Here is a 23,242-nt window from a genome sequence, read left to right on the forward strand (position 1 = left end):
GCATTCCTTCATAGCTGAGCTCCTGCTGGGTAGCCTCAGACAGAGATTAAATTAGCACCTCCTTAGCGATCCAAGAGCCAGTGTACCCAGTGGTCAGAGTGGGACCATCCAGATTACAACTCCTCAGATCATAAGGGACACACTCAGGGGGCAGACTCAGTGAGCACCAAAGCCCCACTGAAGCAAGTCTTGCCCCAGAAGGGTGTCTCCAGCACAGAAGTTTTCCCACTGCAGACACAGCTGATTCTCACAGCCAATTGGCCTGGAGGTCAATTCCTCCCAGTGATACCTACAACAATCAAGGCTTAACTACAATAAGACTGTGCACAAAGCCCACAAGGGGGTGCGCCAACAGTGTCCACCTCAGGTAATTGGGGAGGCTGAGCCACTGGGCCCTAAAGGACACTTAGCACAGAAACCCACTCTATCGACACAGCGAAGCATAAAAAAATGCGGAGACAAAGAAACAGGTCACAAATGACAGAAATGGAGGAAAGCAAACTACTGGATATAGTGTTCAAAACCACACTTTTAAGGTTTTTCAAGAATTTTCTAGAAACCGCCGATAAACTTAGTGAGACACTCAAGAAATCTAGTGAGACCGCCGATAAATTTAATGAGATCCTCAATAAGTCTAATGAGTCCCTTGAGGTTGTGAAAAAGAACCAACTAGAAATTAAGCATACACTGACTGAAATAAAGAATATTATACAGACTTCCAACACTAGACCAGAGGATCGCAAGAATCAAGTCAAAGATCTGAAATACGAAGAAGCAAAAAACACCCAACCGGAAAAGCAAAAAGAAAAAAGAATCCAAAAATATGAAGGTAGTGTAAGGAGCCTCTGGGACAGCTTCAAGTGTACAAACATCCGAATTATAGGGGTGCCAGAAGAAGAGAGAGAACAAGATATTGAAAACCTATTTGAAGAAATAATGACAGAAAACTTCCCCTACCTGGTGAAAGAAATAGACTTACAAGTCCAGGAAGCGCAGAGAACCCCAAACAAAAGGAATCCAAAGAGGACCACACCAAGACACATCATCATTAAAATGCCAAGAGCAAAAGACAAAGAGAATCTTAAAAGCAGCAAGAGAAAGACAGTCAGTTACCTACAAGGGAGTACCCATACGACTGTCAGCTGATTTCTCAACAGAAACTTTGCAGGCCAGAAGGGAGTGGCAAGAAATATTCAAAGTGATGAATACCAAGAACCTACAACCACGATTACTTTATCCAGCAAAGCTATCATTCAGAATTGAAGGTCAGATAAAGAGCTTCACAGATAAGGAAAAGCTAAAGGAGTTCATCACCACCAAACCAGTATTAAAGGAAATGCTGAAAGGTATCCTTTAAGAAGAGGAAGAAGAAGGAAAAGGTACAGATACATATTATGAACAATAAATACACATCTATCAACAAGTGAATCTAAAAATCAAGTGAATAAATAATCTGATGAACAAAATAAACTTGTGATTATAATAGAATCAGGGGCATACAAAAGGAGTGGACTGACTATTCTTGGGGGGGAAGGGGTGTGGGGGATGCGGGAAGAGACTGGACAAAAATCGTACACCTATGGATGTGGACAGTGGGGGGGTGGTAAGGGCAGAGGGTGGGGTGGGAATTGGGTGGAGGGGAGCTATGGGGGGAAAAAAGAGGAACAACTATAATAATCTGAACAATAAAGATTTAATTAAAAAAAAGAAAGAAAATTGGAAACAGCCTATAGGAGCTGACCCTCTGATAAGTTTCCAGGCAGGAACAGCTGACCTGTGGGGTAGCTTCTCCCCTAATTGCCTTCTTTTCATTTTATCTGACTTTTCCCTTCTGCCTTTGTCACATTCAGAGGTAACAGAGTGGATATGAGAATAAGAGAAAAATAACATGCCTTAAGGACTCTTTATGGTTAACATAAAGCATCTTCATTTTAAAACAGTGAAAACTATCAAATGTTGAAAATAGAAAAATGGAAATCAGAGTAAATACTTATTTTAACTATTTCAATTTTTGTCCACGGTGCTAATGAAAAGGGCAGAGGAGACATCCTCCTTCTTCCTATGATCATTCATACTTAATATGGGTTAGATTGCTTCAGTAGTAGCCCTGTCTGAGGTGCATTGAACAACATGGATTTTGTTTGTTTGTTTGAGGGAGGAGGTGCTCAGACCCACATTTTACTCTCTTCATTTGTTGTGACCCAACCCCCCCTTCCTTCACCATACCAGCCACAATAGCAGCCACAATCTCTCTAAACAAAAACATTTAATCTCATTATTTCTTTCCTTAGAAAGGTCTTTGCTGCTTTTAGGATGAAATCCAAACTCCTTGGCTTGACAATTAAGTCTTCCCTGGATCTGATCCTAAAGTACCATCTAACATCTTAGTTTAGATTGTTCATTGTTCTACGACCAGATCAAGCTTTAAAAAAGATCTCCAAAACTTTTTACATGCTGATATTTCTGCTTGCAATACTCTTTTCCTATTTTCTGCTTGGTGAATTTTATTCTTTTCTCAATTATGAATTTATTATCTTTTTCTGTAAACACCTGTCTTTCTAGGCAGAACTAATCCATTCCTTTCCAAGGCTCCCATAGCATTCACATATGTATTTCTACTACATAATTTTTTATATGGTACCATAATTATTTATTTAAGTATCTGTTTCCATAGCTATGCTGTAAGTTTATTTAAAGGGCTGTCTTGTTGTTAATGCTTGTTTCTCTAGCATCTAATACAGTATGTGGCTCATAAAGTGCTCAACAAATATTTGTAATTTAATAAGATAATTTAATTATGCAGGGTGCTTTTCAGGTTGGAATGCCACAGTGCAGGTTTTAGGAAATCTGGAAAGAAGGATGAGAAAATGTGTGTGAGATGTGTGTATGTGAGAGGAAATGTTGAAAATAGAAAAATGGAAATCAGAGTAAATACTTATTTTAACTATTTCAATTTTTGTCCACAGTGCTAATGAAAAGGGGAGAGGAGACATCCTTCTTCTTCTCTTCTCCAACTTTAAGGAAGCAGAACTTAGGTCACAATTACACTTGTCTACCATTTCCCACATTGTTTCTATGGGAAAACGGATTCTGAGTTTTGAATAACTGATTTACAAATGAATGTTTGGACTCTATCTCACTGATAAACTAGGGGCAGCCTGGTTTACGTTTTAGCATCACACAATTTGTGTGTATTTTTTTTCTAGTTATTTCATGTGCTTGTATGTCTAATTCAGTCACTTACATTGTAAGTTATTTGAGGGCAGGACAAATTTCTTTTTGTATAACCCACACAGTATTCTGGATATAGAAAACACTTATGCAATCTCTAGATATTTCTCAGAGTGTTTTGTACACCAGGCACTGTGGAAAGTCGTGGGTTAAAGAGCACAGTCTATGCTTTCTAAAAGTTCACACTGTAGTTAGGGAATTCATCAGGATTATGAGTCAGTTCCTCCACCTATAACCCAAAGTGATCAAAGAAGCCTACCTGACATAGAGTGAAATAGGCACCATGGTGTTGAGAATAATGAAGTAGGACCAGAATATGAGGATGGCAGAGACAAATGATGAGGAGACATAGTCTTTCCATGGCAGAACATCCTGGAAGTAGTAGCCTCTCTTGCTCTCCCAAATGCTATGCCCAATTGCTAGGATAAAACACATGCAGCCTAAAAACAGGAAAATCTAGAAAAAACAAACAAACAAAAAGAATTAACATTTCATCCAAGGCATATGCTACTTCAGTTCTGCCCTTTGAAGCCTTATATCTCAACAAAGCCCTCTTCTTGAAGGGTGGGCGAGCATACGGGGGGAGTGCTGTAGGCAGTTGTACACAGGACAGAAAAGAAAGCCCAGCAGGAGCTATCCTTGGGGTTTTGAAGGGATATGATAACTAAAATATATTAAATAATTTTTAAGTGCCAGGAACTGTGCTAAGCACTTAACATATATTATTTTATGTAATATTTATAATACCCCTCTTTTAATAATAGATGAGGAACTTGATATTAAGAGTGGGAAACTATTTTGCCTAAAGTCATTCAGCAAACCTATCTAAGAGACATAGGTTTGAACCAGTCCCAGAACCCAACCTCCTATCACTCCATTACTGAAGTGAGATGCTGCTTTAACAAAAGTCTAGAATGCGTGGCACTGGCTTAGCAGTTGTGGGTAGGTGGGTGGTAAGAAACTGTTATAAAAGGCTTAAATATGGCAATCACATTAATAAAGAATTTGGTAAAACTTGAAGACAGACCTGCTGAGCCTATATTAGTGTGTGTTCACTGCCTTTGACAAGGTATCAAAGAAAGAGCTGAACTAGGGAAATAACTGCCAATTTATAAGCAGAAATGAAAAAAAGAGGGGGAAATTTGGGTCATCGAAGGATTGAAAAAGCCTATTACTTTTAGAAAGTAAAGAGGAAGAGGTAAGATTATGATCTTAAACACACAAGTCCCAATAATTCTTTCCAAATGAATCTTGCCTGGAGGCAAAATTGAGATTAAAGATGATACCTTCTTACCCAAGAGTATAGTTCTAGATAACAGCAATTTTCTTGCCATTAAGTTGAGAGAGAAAGGCATGGAGGAGCATGGAAGCAAAGAAATAAGATAAATTTGAGAACTATGTTTAGAAAAGAACTTTGGGGGAGAGGAGATAACCCCGGACTCCGTTACAAGGCCAGCATTACCCTGACACCAAATCCAGACAAGGACACTACAAGAAAAGAAAGCTACAGGCCACTATTCGTGATGAACAGAGATGCAAAACTTCTCAACAAAATAGTAGCAAATCAAATTCAACAGCACATTAAAGAATCATATACCATGACCAAGTGGGATTCAGACATTACTGAAAAAATGGAAGAAAACGCAAATAAATGGAAAGATATGCCATGTTCATAGATTGGAAGCACTAACATTGTTAAAATGTCCATACTACTCAAAGCTATCTATAATTCGATGAAATCCCCATCACGATTATAATTTTTATGGAAATAGAAAACCAATCCTAAAATTTGTATGGAACCACGAAAGACTCAAAATAGCCAAGGCAATCTTGACAAAGAAAAACAGAGCATTACAACTTCCCGAGTTCAAACTGTATTACAAAGCTATAGTAATCAAAACAGTATGGCACTGGCACAAAAGCAGCACTTCCACCCCCTACCCTGGCCCACCTGGCTCAGTGTTTAGAGCAGGGGTCCTCAAACTTTTTAAACAGGGGGCCAGTTCACTGTCCCTCAGACCGTTGGAGGGCCGGACTATAGTTTAAAAAAAAACTATGAACAAATTCCTATGCACACTGCACATATCTTATTTTGAAGTAAAAAAACAAAACGGGAACAAATACAATATTTATATTTGCATGTGGCCCGCGGGCCGTAGTTTGAGGACCCCTGGTTTAGAGTGTCAGCTCACATACAGAAGGGTCGAAGTTTTAATTCCCGGTCTAGGGCATACACCTGGGTTGCAGGTTTGATCCCTAGCCTCGTTTGTGGGGAGGCAACCAATCAATCTGTCTCTCATATTTCTCTCTCTCTCTCTCCTCTCTCCTATCCCTTCCTTCTACTCCTCTAAAAAGCAATGGAAAAAATATCCTCAGGTGAGGATTAGCAACAATAGGAGATATTTATACCCCCATGTTCATTGCAGCATTATTTACAATAGCCAACACATGCAAACAGCCGTGGTGGGTTTGGCTCAGTGGATAGAGTGTCAGCCTGTGGGCTAAAAAAAGACATGCAAACAACCTAAGTGTCTATCAATAGATGAATGGATAAAGAAAATGTGGTGTTATATATACACATACAATAGAATATTATTCAGCTATAAAAGAAGTACATTCTGCCATTTGTGACAACATGGATAAACCTTGAGGGCATTATGCTAAGTAAAATAAATCAGACAAAGACAAATACTGTATAATTTCACTTATCTATGAAATCTAAAAAGTATAAACTCATAAAAACAGAGAGCAGATTGGTAGATGCCAGAGGCCAGGGCTAGTTGAGGGGGAATGGAGAGGGTAGTCAAAGGGTACAAACCTCTATTTATAAGTTTTAGGAATGTAATGTACAGTATGGTGACTATAATTAACAATCACTGTATATTTAAAAGTTGCTAAGAGAGTAGATCTTAAAAGTTCTTACCACAAAAAAAAATCATAACTTTGATGTGTTAACTGACCTTACTATGACAATCATTTCACAATATATACATATATAAAATCATTATGTGGTATACCTTAAACTTACACAATGTTATATGTCAATTGTCATAATAATAAAAGGCCAAGAAGTGTTACAACCAAAACGACCAAATGACCGGTCACCATGAGGTGCATGGAGCACCTCTCAGGCCCTCCCTGGCAGCCCACAGGCTCCGATCACAGCAAGGCTGGTGGCTGATGGGCGGGTGGGGTGGCCAGCAGGAGGGCGCGGTGAGGCAGGCCCGGCTGCGAGCGCGGCGGGTGTGTGTGTGGGGCCACGCGATTGTGCGGGCTAGGCCTCTAGTATCTTTTTTTTTTTTTAATTTTTTAAAAAAAATCTCCCTTTGTCTTTTTTTTTTTTACATATATATTTTATTGATATTTTACAGAAAGGAAGGGAGAGAGATAGAGAGCTAGAAACATCGATGAGAGAGAAACATCAATCAGCTGCCTCCTGCACATCTCCCACTGGGGATGTGCCCGCAACCCAGGTACATGCCCTTGACCGGAATCGAACCCGGGACCCCTCAGTCCACAGGCCGACGCTCTATCCACTGAGCCAAACCGGTTTCGGCTCTAGTATCTTAATAAAGCTGAAAAAGTTAAAATTATATAAATGGAATAATACAGTATACTAGTGGCCTGGTGCACAGATTCATGCACATTGAAAGGAAATTAATTACAAGAAATATTTTAATATCGCTACTTGCCCTTTCTCTATAATAGAAGTGTTAACCAAATTCACGATGAACAATGATAGATCAAAATACATGCGTGCGATTGGCGCCAGCGAGAGCTTTATATGTATTGCACATGCATGAGTCAACATTTATTTTTAAATTGCCAGGGTGCACCATATGTACCAGCCAGTTGGTCGGACGGTCGGACAGACATATGGTTGGTCACTTAGTCTTTTATATATAAGTACTCTTTTCTTGTCTGGCTTCTTTCATTCAGCAATTGTTTATTTCTTTTTATTGCTGAGTAGTATTCTATTGTATGGATATCACATAATTTGTTCACTAATTTATTTTTTATTGGACATTTGGGTGTTTCCAGCTTTTGACTATTACAAACAAAACTGCATTGAACATTTGTGTACCAGATTTTGCATGGACATTTGTTTTTATTTCCTTTGTAAATATCTAGGAGTGAAATTGCTGAGTCCTATAATATATTTATATTTAACTTTTTAAGAAACTACCAAGCAGGTCCTGGCCGATTGGCTCAGTTGATTGGAGTGTTATGGGTTCAATCTCTGTCAGGGCACATAAAAGAAGCAACCAATGAATGCATAAAAATGTGGATCAACAAATCAATGTTTCTCTCTCCCCCTTCCTCTCTCTCTCAAATCAATTAAAAAAAAGAAACTATCAAACATTTCCAAATTGGTTATACAATTTTATATTCTACCAGCATTGCATGCCCTCATGCCTCTAGAGAATATATGAATGACACTGTGAACATGTCTAAGTCTACTGAATGATCTTCAAACCTGTGCCCTTTGGCACAAAGTGTGACGACCTGAAAATAAGCCATGCCCACTGCCAGATGATCAGAGGTCTCATCTTTTAATCACTGATGGGAAAGTATTTGAAGACAAGAGTAGAAAGGCAGGAGGAGCAGGTCTAACTGGGACCACTCTCAGAAAAAGAAATTTTAAAAAACTTTTTATTATAAAAAATTTCAAATACATATTAAGGTATATAAATAATACAATAAGCCCTGGTCAGGTAGCTCAGCTGGTTAGAGCATGGTCCTGATGCAACAAGGTTGTGGGTTGGATTCCCAGTCATGTCATATACAAGAAGCAACGATTCATACAATGAATGAATAAGTAAGTGGAACAACAAATTGATGTGTCTCTCCCTTTCTCTGTCTCAAATCTAATAAGTAAGATTGAAAATGTAATAAATAGTACAATGAACCCCTATGTACCCATTACCCAGTTTCAATAATTATTACCTCATGGACAGTCTTATTTTAGCCAAACCTCTTTTTCTCCTGCCCTCCTTTTTGTTTTAAGCAAATTTCTTACATTATATAACTTTATCTGTAAACAGTTTAATATATATCTTTAAAGGATATTATTTAAAGACATAACCACATAAAATTAGCAATAAATCCTTGAAATCATTTAATATATGAGATTTGAGAGATGGGTAATGGATGGAGAGAACAAAACAGAGGAGGATTGAGATAAAACAGAAGAAAAACTGCCTTTATTCCAAGCCTAATGCAGAGTCATAATGAGTAGTTCAGCTCTGAGATAAAGGTGAAGACCATACAGCCCTTCCTTCTCAATCTTACTCCCACTTCCTCATCCTTCTCTCTCTTTAAAAAAAAAAAAATTTTTTTTTATTGATTTCAGAGAGGAAGGGAGAGAGAGATAGAAACATCAATGATGAGAGAGAATCACTGATCAGCTGCTTCTTGTATGCCCCCTACTGGGAAGAGAGCTTGAAACCCAGGTATGTGCCCTGACTGGGAATTCAACACGGATCTCCTGGTTCACAGGTTGACATTCAACCACTGAGCCACACTGGCCAGGTTCACCCTTCTCTTCAATGAGTCTTAAGAAAGCAAGGGTATCCTCATGGTGCAGATCAAAACTCAGTGATGAGTTCTACTGGCTTTGCCTTCCTTTTTGGATAGTCTATGTGGCCAATATGAAATCTGAGGCTATATTCCTCTACCTGCCACTTGGTTAGGCCTACTTCATCAGCTCCATTGGGAAAAATGGGGAAGGTAAAATGATTAGAACAAATTACTATATTTACAAATATAAATTTATTTATAATTTATTTATTATACATTAGAATAAATAATTTTAAACCCTCCAAAGCAGTTGAAGATTATAAGGTGACCTTAACACCCTTGCTCCATCCCTACTTCCTGGATAACAGAATTACCCATGGTTTCCAGTGATGTGCCCTGTCTCCATTGTTAGACTGAGTTCCCCAGAACCAGATCTTTCTGCTCAGATTAGGCCACTAGAAAGGAAAAGCACCACTACCAGACCAAGCCCCAGAGGGCAGGGCTTCCCCATCAGCATGAGGCCCCGCATGGGTAGGACACATTCAGCTCTTCCCTCATTCCTTCAGCTTTTCCTGCTATCCTGAAGCTTTCTAAACCCTGTAGATGTTCTGAGTTTCTTATTGTGATGGAGTTTATTGGTACTTATCTCTTAGTGTTTCATTTTGCTCCCTTTCTATAGGAAGAAACAAGAATGGCCAGTCAGACCCCAGAAGTACTGAGAGCCTCTCACTTAGCAAAAAGTGGTTCCAGCAAAGCCTGAAATCACACTCAGTTTTGTCACTCTTGACAAAGGTGACTAAAGCCATCACTGTCACCGTGGGGCTCCCAGGCTTCACAGGCAGGCTGTAAAAAGAAAGTACTCCTTTCTTTGGCCTTCCACATCTGTGCTTTTCTTTTTCTTTTCTTTTTTTTAATTTTTGAATAATAAAAAGGCAGTTTTTATTAAAATACATTTCATTTTCAGCCCAGCTGATGTGGCTCAGAATTGAACAACCTATGAACCAGGAGGTCATGGTTTGATTCCCAGTCAGGGCACATGCCCGGGTTGTGGGTTCGATCCCTTGTGTGGGGCATGCAGGAGTCAGCCGATCAATGATTCTCTCTCATCATTGATGTTTCTATCTCTCTCTCCCTCTCTCTTCCTCTTTGAAATCAATAAAAATATATATTATTAAAAATATATTTCATTTTCAAAATGTAATAGAATCTATAGATATTGAGCATATTTTCATTTGGATGTTAAGGGCCACTGGCAAAGAACACTCCACATCTGTGCTTTTCATTGTGCCTTACCTCACAAGTATATCCTGAATTCCTGGCATCATTCTAATTTCAACCACTCTGCTTCTTTGCCCCACAAACACGCTCCTACTTAACAGACTAGGGTGCAGAAAGCATTATCACTGTGAGCTGTGGTCATTGGGGAGAGGGAAAGGAGTTAAACCCCAGCTCAGCTGTGGTTTCATCAGGAAGCCGCTTTGCTATAAACATACTTCTGGTGTCTGCCAGATTTTCCCCTAAGAAACATTTCCAAAAATGGGAAAAAGTGTTTAAATCAGGAAGGATTACTGCTTCAGCTTCGAGAAATGCCACTGCATTATATCTAACTACATTTACAATGACCTGGCAAAAATATCACATAAACAAAACTGCTAAGCTGATAAGAACCTAGCTAATTCGAGGACATATCTTCATTTAATAACCATTCAAAGGTATTTCCTGAGCACTACTTTATGCAAGGCACTCCCAGGAATATGGAGATGAATATGAGACAATTTCTGCCTTAGAGGCTCATTAATTTGGTAGTTCAGATATTCACTATTTCCAAAAATTCAACAAATAAAAATGAAGTTCCTAGTATGTGTCAGACATAGTTCTAGGGACGAGAACACAGTGGCGAAAAAAGAGAATGTCCTTACTCTCAGAGAGTTTACAACCCTGTGGAGATAGGTGGACAGCAGAAGAGTTAAGAAATGGGAAAATAGAATTTAATTAGTGGTAAGTACTGTGAGGAAAATAAAACAGTTTAATAGAGTAGAGAAGATCTTGGTGCAGGCGGCTACTTTACTTATTTTTTATTTCATTAAAAATTTATTTTTGGACCTCAAACTGGGTACATTCCCAAACAGTAGCAATACAGAGTATTTAAAAACATCTTAATATTTCTTTCTCTTCAACATTCCACCTTTGTTTTGCTTTCAATAAACAAATATGCCAGATTAAAGCAACAATACTTAACCCCAAGTACAATGCTTAGTACTTTTAATTATCTATTTTGAGCACATAATAAAGTAGAGGCAATCAATTTTTCTTGAGCATGTTATTTCCATTCAGAGCTTAGCAATGACTTTAGCTTCACATTATTCTGTCACAAATGATATAACCAAAAGGCCTAAGTAACTAAAATCATAAAACTTTTTTTAAGTTAAGTCAATCATATGTATAAAGTTAATATAAAATAACAATTATACCGGTACACATTTGTTTTGCACCCTGCTAGAAATATGCAAAACAACAGGTTTTATTAAAGAATGAAGCCCTAGGGCAAAGGGAGGAGTCGTATCATAAAAAATTATTAGTATCTTTCTGGTACTCCTGATAGATAAATTGGAGGCACCTGGTTTGGCCCGCCATTCAAAAAATTACTTATCTCACCTAGCCAGCATGGTTCAGTGGTTGAGTGTCGACCTATGAACCAGGAGGTCACGGTTTGATTCCCCGTCAGGGCACATGCCGGGGTTGTGGGCTCGATCTCCAGTGTAGGAGGCAGCTGAACAATGATTCTTTCTCATCAGTGATGTTTCTATCTCTCCCTCTCCCCTCCTCTCTCTGAAACAATAAAAATATATTTAAAAATATATAAAAATAAAAAAGTATTTACCTCATATATTCTATCTCTTTGTCTTTTTGTTTTATGGTCTAGGATAGTTCTTGGACTCTTTATTTCAGCCCATTTCTTGGCTTTTTAATTTCAGCAATTTTTACTTTTCAAAATTCATTTTTGTTGTTGTTCACTGATTGCTTTTTTCCCCTTATTTTTAGCAAACTATTCTTTTTTTTTTTTAATCCTCACCCAAGGACATTTTTCCATTAATTTTTAGAGAGAGAGTGGAAGAGAGAAGGAAAGACAGAGAGAAACATCCATGTGAGAAAAACACATTGATTGGTTACCTCCTGCACAAGTCCCGACCAGGGCCTGGGCTGGGGAGGAGCCTGCAACCGAGGTATGTGCCCTTGACCGGAATTGAACCCAGGACTCTTTGGTTCGCAGGCTGACACTCTATCCACTTAGCCAAACTGGCTAGGGCTAGCAAACTATTCTTATTTTATTCATGCAATTGCTTCTTCTAAGAATAATAAGATTGTTTGAAAATTCTTTTCTATTTCCTGAAATACAATGTATTTATTCTGAGGTCAGTTATTCTATTTGCTCATCCTTATCCTCCTCCTGTGTTCCTGATTTCTCTCTAGTCCACTTAAAAATATGAGTAAAAGAGGAGTGTGCTGCTTTGGTTGGTTTTGTTTCCTTTGGTTAATTTTGTTTCCCCAACAGGCCACTACCCTGAGTGGGAGGATGGAACCATGAGTGCTGTGAAGGTAGGCAGTATGTATTGTTTGACAGGGTGCACCCTAGGTTACACAAGGAGCTTGCAGGAAAACTTGAGCCCTCAAGTTTAAAATAAAGTGGGTTTTACTCGGAAGTAATGACACCCATCTCAGAAGATAGCACTTTGTTTGGGACTGGAAGGTAAATACATTTCTTATTGCTATATTTATGTGATAGATGTGACAGGATGGTACAGAGGGCCAATTGTTGCCCATGTTGTTTTATATGGGCAGTTAAAAAAATTTTTTTTAATTGATTTCAGAGAGGAAGGGAGAAGGAGAGAGAGACAGAAACATCAATGATGAGAGAGAATCATTGATTGGTTGCCTCCTGCATGCCCCATACTGGGGATCAAGACCAAAACCCAGGCATGTGCCCTAACCAGGAATCGAACCGTGACCTCCTGTTCATAGGTCGACGCTCAACCACTGAGCAGGCCAGCTGGGCTATGGGCAGTTTTAAAATGAACTATCCTGACTAGTAGCCCGCATCCCGTCCTGTTCATTTTATATGTTCTTCTCATGTGATCAATCTGCCATGTTAAACAGGACTTGTTATGTGTTTTAATTTTGACTCCTCAAGGAGACAGCAAATATAGCAAAAATAGCATTGACCCTGAAGAGTTATGCCTAGGTAGATAGATGTGACTATTAAATAAAATTATGTATGTAAAGTATCTGGCACATATTGATGCCCTCCCCTCCCCCCAAACGTGAACTTAAACACTTGAGGCCTAGTCCTAGGTCTTATACATCCTTATGATTCTCACCACACCGGCATGCATTGGCTATATAATAAATCCTCAGTAAATATGACTTGATGACTTGATGAGTCATAGATAGACCTGTCTTCGCCATTATTTTTCTGTGGGATTTTATTTATTATATTTATCTTTACTGTGTCTCAATTTGCATGTTTGTCAAATAAGTAAAACACTTCTTCATGTGCTTATTGTTCATGGATGTAGTAAGGCTGTGGTTAGTGAGTAATATGAAAATATTCTAAAAATGTTAAAATACCTCTACAGGTATAAATTATTATCACTACGCTTAAGACAGGTAAACAAGTAGTTGAAACTTCCTATGCATATTGAAGACATTCTGTTTTGAAGACAATCCTAGGCTAAATGACCTTGTTAAATGTCTAATGATATATGTTTCTTATATTATCAAAGGCATATTTGCCTACATCGCCTTTCTAATTTCTCAATTGTGATTGTCTTCCTCATTAAGAAACCAGAAAATGTCACTTTGTTTCAACTGCTGAAAGCTATGTAAACAGCAATAGAAAGATAATGAATATGAGTGTTTGGTCTCAAAGCTGAATAAACTTTCCTAATTTTCTAAAACTTATTTACTAAATTCAAAGGATTTAGAAAAAGAAATGTGATATTTCCCATAATAAATAATGGAGGGCAGGTAGTTATATAATTCAGATATTTATGAGAAGTATACAAAAAGTAAAGGCATTTTTGAATTTTCAGAGTCTAAGCAATAGAGTAAAATTAAAAACGAAAAGTCATATAATGAAGTATAGGCAGCACTAGAACTGCCTGGTTATGCAGAGAATTTCTTCATTAATCTGTCTATATCTGACAAGAATAAAGGCAATCTGCATATGTAGCATGGAAATAAAGTAACTGATTAATTAGTCTTCAATCAAGGCTGATTATTTTCTACTGTCGTGCTTTTCAAATTTAATTTCTTAGCTGCAGAATCCTCTATTTTCTAACTGAAGTCTTATAGAACAGATAAATGTGAAGCTGCTCTTTTTGAAGCAGGACCTTCAGAATGAGGAAACCAGGACAAAATTTAACTGATCACCTCTCTTCCTCCTGCAGCAGCCATCAGACCAGGGCTGGGGAATGTCCAGCCAGCACGCCGCCTAAGGCCCACAAAATCATTTGGTCTGGCCCTGCCAAGGCATTAGGGGTGAGTTAATTAAATGTCTGACCAAATATAGCAGGCTAATTTTTAAGCTGATAAATTTGTATGGCCCACGAATGATGCTATAAATATCCAAATGGTACTTGGCAGAAAAAAGTTCCCCACCCCTGCCTTAGATTCATCTAAGAGTTTGAAAATCATCAGTTCAACTAAGGGGTTCTATTAGCCACGTAAGATTTTATTAAAATGGTCATGAGTAAGACTGGTTATGAGAAAACAAAAACACATCTTATTTCTAAAACAAGGCCCTTGATCCATTTTAAATAAATCATGACTATCCTCCACAACAAAGTTATATACTAGAGAATTCCTTATCAATTGGCTCTGTTCTTTTCTACTTCAGACATTAGTATGTGGGGGTCCCAAATATTGCTTGAGACTTTCAAAGAACTAAATCCCAAGTTGGAAATACCAGCTACTCCCACGGAAGGAAGGGAAGTATGTCTATTCATAAAGAAATGCAAAAAAGTCTTTAACTTACCCAGAGCACAAGGACATTCATGAGATGATCTATGTGTGTCCGTTTAAAAGAGGTTTTTCCACTGTTCTGCATTAATTTGGTGTCTGGCCCTAATTGAAATAGGGAAACATCAGCTCTTAGAATTACTGAATATACCCAGAAGCTAGAAATTGGGTTGGAATGTGCCTTTATGATCATCTAATCAAACCTCTTTTCAGTGCCAGGGATAAAGCCCTGTAGTAAGGCTCATAGTTGGTGCAATAACTCAAAGAATAGAAAATTTGTATCTAAGAATAACTCCAAGTATTTCTGCAAAGTGCAGCAATGCTGACCCTCTCATTGCAGCGCCTTAGACATGTAATCTTTCACAGATAAGCTGAGTCAGAATAGAAGCCACAGCTTCTCTCTTATTACCACCTGGTTTACGTAGCTTAGAAAGGGGATTTTCTGATAAGGAGATTTTTATTTTCAGAAAACCCACCGTTGGACCAAGTTTTATTTAGTTTCTAATTGAGAAAGGGAAAAAGGAAAAGGCAACGTCTTCTGAGGTGGAAGCTGGAGATCTGAGACTTCTTTGGAGCTGAGACAGAAAGTCCATATTTCTTCATGACAGGGCAGATAGTAAGCAGAAGTAAAAAGCTTTTAATGACCACAGGCACTAGAATTAGATATTTCTGACTAGAGAGATATAGTTGCAGAGAAAACATAAGAGGTTTAGAAGAAAGTATAAGTAGCAATTTCTCTGGCCTTTTACCATCTGATTATTAGTCTTATACTTACTCTAATGAAGGAATTCCATCAATGTTTACATATGAGGGAGCTGAAACTTCCCTGGTATGTGGACAAACTGATGCAGTACATAAGCTATGCTGTTCTTTCCTCTTAAGCATTCCTTGAAGGTCTTGAACTAATTAGAAGTTGGCTGAGAGACTGAAAGCCTCAAGGGACAGTATCTTCCAAGGGTTCGTAGAAAGACTGCCCCTACCCCAGGCTTCAAGAGGACTGTGGAGATCACAGTAGAACTTACACATCATGTGGAGGAACAGCAATCCAATTCTGTCCTGCATACCTTGAGAGGCCCTAGGTGGCATCAGTACTCCTCTGTTCTGAACTTCCCAAAGTCCCCAGAGATTTTTCACTACCATGCAACCAAGAGTCAGAGGGAAGCCTTAACTAGATTTGTGCTGGTTGGCAACTTCACTGCTGTTGCTTTAAGGGAAAAAATATTTTGCTGAAAATGAGCTTTTTATGCATAGCAATATGTGTGGGTAGCTGCTTAAGTACAGTGAAAAAATAAGCCTACTTTAAATCTTTTGAGTTTGGGACTAGGTAGACTAGAAGCTGCCACTTATAGGTCAAGAATCAATGAAGACAGTTCCACCAAGGCCTCCCTGGACTATTAAGCTTCTCTCTAGGGCTTGGATCCTATTATTTTCCACAGAAGTGAGGCATCTAGGATCCCCAGTCTAGGAGTTAATTCTCTAGAAGGGGAGCTCTGAGTTGAGTAGAACTCACTGTGGTAAATGTTCCTTGATGCTACCTTCAGAATGCTATCTTACTATGGTTGTTGTTAGCAATACCCACTGTCACCGAGGGCATATAGTAGCACAGAAGGTTTCTCCATTTTCCTGAACCATATCATAACCCAAGAAAATCCTTCATTAAGTACAAGGGATTATGATCCTAAATGACATCTCAAGAGAGGCCACTGCTAATGATCCACGTGTGCCTTTTCTTTGGCATGAGCCCTTCACGTAAGAGTTTACATTCTTCTCCATAATGAGCACTGTGTTTATTCTCTCCTCATGAGAGTAATCTATACGTATACACTCCCCTTTTACAAGTTCCCCTTTCATAGGCCAATTCTATGTGTACTTCTCTATGCATCCCTTCTCTTGTGTCCAGTTATGATTTGGAACACAAAGCCTTCCTCTAACAAAAGCAGAGCTGATATGTGGGCAACTCATTGTTTGGGGAAAAAAGTCTTTTTTTTCCCTAAGAAAAAACTTTTCTTTTTAAATCTATCTATCCATCCATCCATCCATCCACCTCCCTTTCTCTCTGTCTCAAAGCCATAGTGTTCTGATATATACCTGAGTACTACATCTACATCCAGCAGGCTGGGGTCTAACTGTAGCTCAGGGAGACGTACCAGTATAAATCACTAAGCCATAGCACCAATCTGTATTCCTGATGACGCATCCTCGGAGCAGCAGCTTATCAAGGTCCAGGAGGTAGTTTTTCCCCTTATAAGTGAGTACTCCTGTGAATCTGCCCAACTTGTTATTGGGAGCATCACACCTCACTTCTCCTGAAAAAAAAAAAAGGAGTAAGAGTGCTGGTTCTGGCGCTGGCTGGTTTGGCTCAGTGGATAGAGCGTCGGCCTGTGGACTCAAGGGTCCCGGGTTCGATTCCGGTCAGGGGCATGTGCCTTGGTTGCGGGCACATTCCCAGTGGGGAGTGTGCAGGAGGCAGCTGATCGATGTTTCTCTCTCATCCATGTTTCTAACTCTCTGTCCCTCTCCCTTCCTCTCTGTAAAAAATCAATAAAATATATATATATATAAAAAAAGAGTGCTGGTTCTATAATTAGGATTTTCCTAATAGGATAGAAGGAGGCTTAACATAAAAGAGGAAAGAACATCCTTCTTTCCAAATACATACAATCTTTATCCTATCCTCTCCCCATTTCAGATGCTGCCCATTTCTCACCAGCTCCCTTTAGAAAGGCAGACAATGGTTTCTGGGCATCAGAGAAGAGTAATTCTGTTTGTGACACGGTTATCCAGAGAGAGTCACAGCTGAGAAAAACCCACATGATAACTTATCACTATCAGTACTGCTAGATCATATGAGCTCTAACTCTGAAAAAAAAATTTTAAACTACTTAACTTAAAGCAAACCTAAAAAAAAACAACAAAAAAGCAAACCTAGTATTTTCAAAATGAAAATAATTTGACTTGTTCCTGATTAGTAAAGCAAAAACATGCCTTTTGTAAATATGTATATAATATTAAAAGGAGAAAGGAGAAATAAAATTCACCAATTGCCTAGAGATAAGTGCTATTAACCTTTTGAAGTACATCCTTCAACTTTTTTCTACACATGTACTCATAAACATATGTCTCAGAAAACAAGTTTATGCTATATATACTAAGCACAATCTATTGTAATATTTTTCCATTTATGAGTATCCTATTCCTATATAATAAAAGGCTAAAATGCAAATTGACCAAACAGCAGAACGACTGGTTCCTATGATGCACACTGACCACCAGGGGGCAGACGCTCAATGCAGGAGCTTCCCTCTGGTGGTCAGTGCGCTCCCACAGGGGGTGCGCTGCTCAGCCAGAAGCCCAGAAGCCGGGCTCATGGTTGGCGAGTGCAGAAGTGGTGGCGGGAGCCTCTCCTGCCTCCGTGGCAGTGAGACATCCCCCAAGGGCTCCCGGACTGCGAGAGGGCACAGGCCGGGCTGAGGGATGCCCCCGCTTTCCCCCCCACCAGTGCATGAATTTCGTGCACTGAGCCTCTAGTGTTACAAATATTTTTCCATGTCAATAAATATCAACTTGAATATTGTTTATAAAAAGTGATATAGAATTCACTGTATGAATATAAAAACTTTATTTAACTATTCCTATACTGATAAAAATTTGGGCAGGCAAACCTACATGCTAACTTACCATTAAAGGCAGAAAGCTGATTCAAGTCATTTTCCATTTCACTGGTAACCTGGATGGCCTGCTTCACTTTCAGGTTGGTTTCACTAGAGTAAAGCACACAGAACCAGCATACAGGACATATACACAAAAGCAGTATAGGTCCAGTTTCTCCTACTTCTTCATGGAGTTTTAGAAAATAGATATTGCCAACAGAACTTGGGCTATAGGTTTGAGCTGTAAGTCACTCCTACTATTCTCTCTCAATGACAGTATTGAGGTGGAATGGCTCTACAAGGAAGCTATTTTTAGCACACCCTCTCCCCTCTCTCACTGCAACACACCACGATTCTTTTAAACAACCCACAAGATCTTGCTGAATAGATGCTCTAGAGCAGCTGAAGAGACATCACAAAACAATGTGGAGGAGGCACCTGCTCCCTTCAAGAATAAGGGGCATGCCCTGTTAAAACCTGCACACACCTTCAAGTAAACAAACTCATCACTTCATAAATATTTATAGAACTCCTGAGGGGATCTCAATTAACCATGTGCTGATATAGGAATGCACAGAGACAGAAGCAAAAATAGAAGCCATATTTCAAAAAGCTTGTGGACACCAAGAGGAATAGTTGTGAGAATGCAGATCCATTCAAAACTCTATAGGGCAGGCTCTCTGAAGAGGGCCTCTGTCATCCTAAGACCTTAGCTTTTGTATGCTAATGAATTTCTACCTTAAATCCTTAATAGAACATGGTGTTTTATCAGTAAATAGTTATCTCCTACTGGCCCGGAAACTTTGGAACTCTATTCTGAAAATTTAAAGTTCTGTTAACCTCTTTCCTGTCACTCAGCATTATTAAATACAGCCAGACAGTGTCTCCAGTTTAGAGATGGAGAATATGACGTTTATTTGCCCAGATTCTGTACCCAGTGAATGCTCAGTTAATGCTGTCAAGAGCTTAGCCTTAGACTTGAGGTCCCAAGAGTCTGGCCTCCTATCTTCTCTTAGCTGGATATTTCTAGCCTCTTTAGTACTTCCACATGAGAATACAATTCGTTCTTGGCATCATGTTCTCCCTCAGTGAAAAGTCACTCTAAGCTGCCTCAATCACTTTAATGGACATTAGGAGGGAACACTTACCCATCCAGTTCTGCTGTTTCTATGTATGTCATACTGTAGGGCTCACTGCTAGAGAGTAATAGTATATCAGCCTGTGGTCAGAAAAGTCAGAGAAAATAAGGAAAGCAGGAAGGCGGACTTTTAACATTCCCAGTGTGACAAGAGCAGTTACCCTCTTTGTCTAGGACCCATCACTGCTACCATATACCCCTCTTCCAGAACTAGTCTCACACTGTCTGTAGCTATGGTGAGAGGGGACGAGAACAAGCTTCTAATCACAGGAACTGTTGATCTCTGCAGGCAAAGCGAGGCAGATGGAAGTCCCCTAAAGCAGTGGCAGCAGAAGTGCTAAAAGGGTTCCCTTGTACACGCTCAAGCCAAAAGAGAAAAAGAAAAAGCCCAAGGAGGTACTCACTGTGACAGGCTGATTATTTTCTAATTTTATTATATCTCCCACTTGGATATTCATCCATTTTTTCTTCTCCATCCTATAAGAAAATAACCCTTGAATACCTGCTCTGAGAATCCCCCCCAAAGTTCTGTTTTGACAATCAAAGAAAAAAAAAAAGCTGAGATGAACTCAAGGCTCAGAGGACGACCAAATCAGTTTGTGATGCATCACTGCTACAATCAAGAATGTGACCCAATTTTTTCTTCAAATTCCAGGGTTATATTTCTTTAAATCTTATTAAAATTCAACTTTCTTTTAATATTATAGTATAAACATAATCATTATGTTGTTACAAAATCATTATTTATAGATCCTTGAACCTTTTTCCTTTGGTTTCAAGTATCATCTCTATGCAGATAAATCTCAATACGTTTATTTATTTTGTTCCTAATTTTCAAATCAGGGGGATAGTACTAAAGGGTAGTAGCTGTAAGCTTTGGAGAAAAACATGTGAGTGTTTTATTTTGTCTTGAGTCAACATTCATTTTTGCCAGTTCTCTGGCATTCTGTCTGCCATGATTTTCACCAGTACAACACAGCACTACAGCATTCGGGCTTCTCCTGTAGATAAAAGCTTACATATATAACCTTTTAAATGTATGTTTTTAAAATAAAAATTTTAAATGTTGTATCATGTGTATTTATATTACATTTGTATTATGTATTGTTATATATGTTTTTAAAACAAAAATTTATATTTTGTTATACAAGGAGCTGTCAAACTATTACTACTTTGTTCCTGGATATTATAACAACCATGTGTCCCAAATTCAGGAGACGGGGAGGTATCCCCTCCCAATTTAAAATATTCAGTCTTATTGTGCCATAAGTACATTTTTAATTTCCAAGCATTTCATTCTACCTTTTGGTTTAGCAAATTTGGTCATATAGATAGAGAAGGCATTGCTTGGACGGCAGAGGAGATCATTCATATTTGTTCTGTTTTATGTGAATGGTACCTCCTGAAGTTCCGTAACACTCGGGTACTTTTCCTAATACAAATACTTAGAAGTGCTAGATAAAATAAAGCCAACATTTTTTCAAAAGCAAGGCTATATTTAACACAAAGTGAAGAGCCAGGAAAAAAGACAGGATTGAAATTCAGAACAGAAGTATTTTCTGAAGCTGTTCTTGCCCTGAGTGGGGGAGGGGATTGCCAGTCAGTATTAATAATTAGGAACTTGAGTTTTACTTTAGCCCTCTAAAGGGCCAAGAGATTAAGCCTTAGGATCCTTAGAGGCAGAGAGCTGGAACTAAGAACCCCTCATAAAGCCAAGACTCTGGAAAGGGCAACACCATTAGAAAAAAGGTGGTCTAAAAAAAAAACCAACTTATTGGCAAGAAAGTTTGTCTATTTTACCCTGGAGGGTTGGGGCCAGGGAGTGGAGGACTCCCCTGAGAATTTGTACTCTCATAAAGTATGGGAATAGGTGATACCCATGAGTTACTTGGCAAAAGCAAACAAAAAAACCCTCGGAGGGATACCACCTGAACTCAGGCCACTTAGAATGCCCATAAAGAAAGTTCCACTAAGATGTGCTTTAACCAAAACTATTGAGAAATGAAAACAACAGAAATCACAACTTGCAAAACAGACAAACTTTTATAGTAGCCGCTCTGCTCAGACCCATGTGCTCTGAAGAAAGCTACTTTTGGAATATAGACTGTTTCAACAACCAGCCTCACTGCCAATGTTCAATTAATTAGACACTCACGGGGAGACTAAGTCAAGTCAGGGCCCTGCTAGTGAACTCCCACAACACCACTCTCTGACAAATTCTTCAATAATCTTACAAAACCCAAGTGCTCAAATTACTTCATTTGATCAGTAACTCCCTAGCCTTGCAAATTTCTAAAACACTCACTTTTGTCTTTCCTCTTTATCTCTATGTTCTTCTAAAATGTTCTTTTGACTCACTACTGCCTTTTTTGGTGGTACTTATGAAAGGCTTCAATAGATCAAAACACTTGAGGAAATAATCCACCTTGAGTAAGGATCAGCAACCACAATAAATAAAAGGATTAGATCTCCAAGAACTTCACATTATAGAATTATCTGATTAAAACTATAGTTACTGGGTGTTCTATAAGGCCTATGTGAAAAAAGACTGGACCTCAATCATGAATTCCTTCAGGGTTGTATTTCTTTGCATTGACATTGACCCCATTGCTGTGGTGTTTGGTCACAGCTATCTCAAGTGTTAGGTCAATGTTTATATTTGGTGGGGTGTTGCAAAATTTGAGCAATTCACTTATGGCAGGAATGGAGAGAGGCAGGAATAATTCCTATATAAAGCAACATAAGAATGCCAATACTTTCTGCACACACTGGTCACTTTTCCTCTCATACAATCTCTATTTGTTGAATTCTTCCCCATCTCTTAAAGCCTAGCACAAACATCAGCTCCTCCCAAAAGTCTTCCTTGATTCCTTTAACCAGCTATGATTGCTCATTTTTATTAATTCTTATAATAAATTTTGTACCTCTAATGACAGTATTCATATTTTGCTTTCTATAGGAATTATTCCTGCCTCTCTCCATTCCTGCCATAAGTGAATTGCTCAAATTTTGCAACACCCCACCAAATATAAACATTGACCTAACACTTGAGATAGCTATGACCAAACACCATGGCAGTGGGGTCAATGCCAATACTTTCTTTAGATTGTTAACAAAAAGATGGTCTGGCCAAAGGCTACAGAAAGAATGGCCAATAAACCATCTTAAAATCCACTGAGGTTCTAAAGACAGATGTCTCCATGCTGACCTCTGCACTAATAATAACCACTGGCACATTAATACCATGTCATAATTTATTAATTGCTGTAATATATATTATTTCATTTTTATTGTCATAAACATCCTCTAAGGTAGAGAATATGATCTCTACTTTATAGATAAGAAATGTGAGGTCCAGAAAGGTCTGAGGTCATTTGGTGCGTTCAGGGTATGCTAGACATAGAAACAAATTCTTCTTATGTCCAATCTGAGGTTCTTTTTACTGTCCTGAACTACCTTTCCAAAGCCCCCAGGACATCAAGTGTTCACAAGGCCAACCCTCCCCCAGAGCCGGTCCTGCCTAAACTAGCTTCGGAGTGGAAGGACTTACCTGCCATTCATCAGGACCAGAACAGAACGGTTGTTGACCTGATTGTCATTTTGGTGCCTTTTCTAAAATTATACAAAAAAAAAAAAGTTCAGGTAATAGAATTGAGCAAATGGCATGTAGAAACTTAATATTTTG

General features: G+C 38.7%; 1 protein-coding gene across 1 annotated transcript in view; it reads right to left on the reverse strand.

Annotated features, from left to right (window-relative positions):
• LOC102442280 (phospholipid-transporting ATPase FetA-like) overlaps positions 1-23,242 on the reverse strand; it is a 77,306-nt gene that overhangs the window by 25,102 nt on the left and 28,962 nt on the right. Inside the window, exons 8-14 of the mRNA XM_023762469.1 lie at positions 23,108-23,169; positions 19,962-20,034; positions 19,568-19,638; positions 18,448-18,530; positions 16,917-17,075; positions 14,786-14,874; positions 3,491-3,687 (exon numbers count right to left, since the gene is read on the reverse strand). Coding sequence (XP_023618237.1) covers positions 3,491-3,687; positions 14,786-14,874; positions 16,917-17,075; positions 18,448-18,530; positions 19,568-19,638; positions 19,962-20,034; positions 23,108-23,169 — 734 coding nt within the window. The remainder of the gene's footprint in view (positions 1-3,490; positions 3,688-14,785; positions 14,875-16,916; positions 17,076-18,447; positions 18,531-19,567; positions 19,639-19,961; positions 20,035-23,107; positions 23,170-23,242) is intronic.

The sequence above is a fragment of the Myotis lucifugus genome, unplaced genomic scaffold (genome assembly GCF_000147115.1).
Source record: "Myotis lucifugus unplaced genomic scaffold, Myoluc2.0 scaffold_246, whole genome shotgun sequence".
Lineage (NCBI taxonomy): Eukaryota > Metazoa > Chordata > Mammalia > Chiroptera > Vespertilionidae > Myotis > Myotis lucifugus.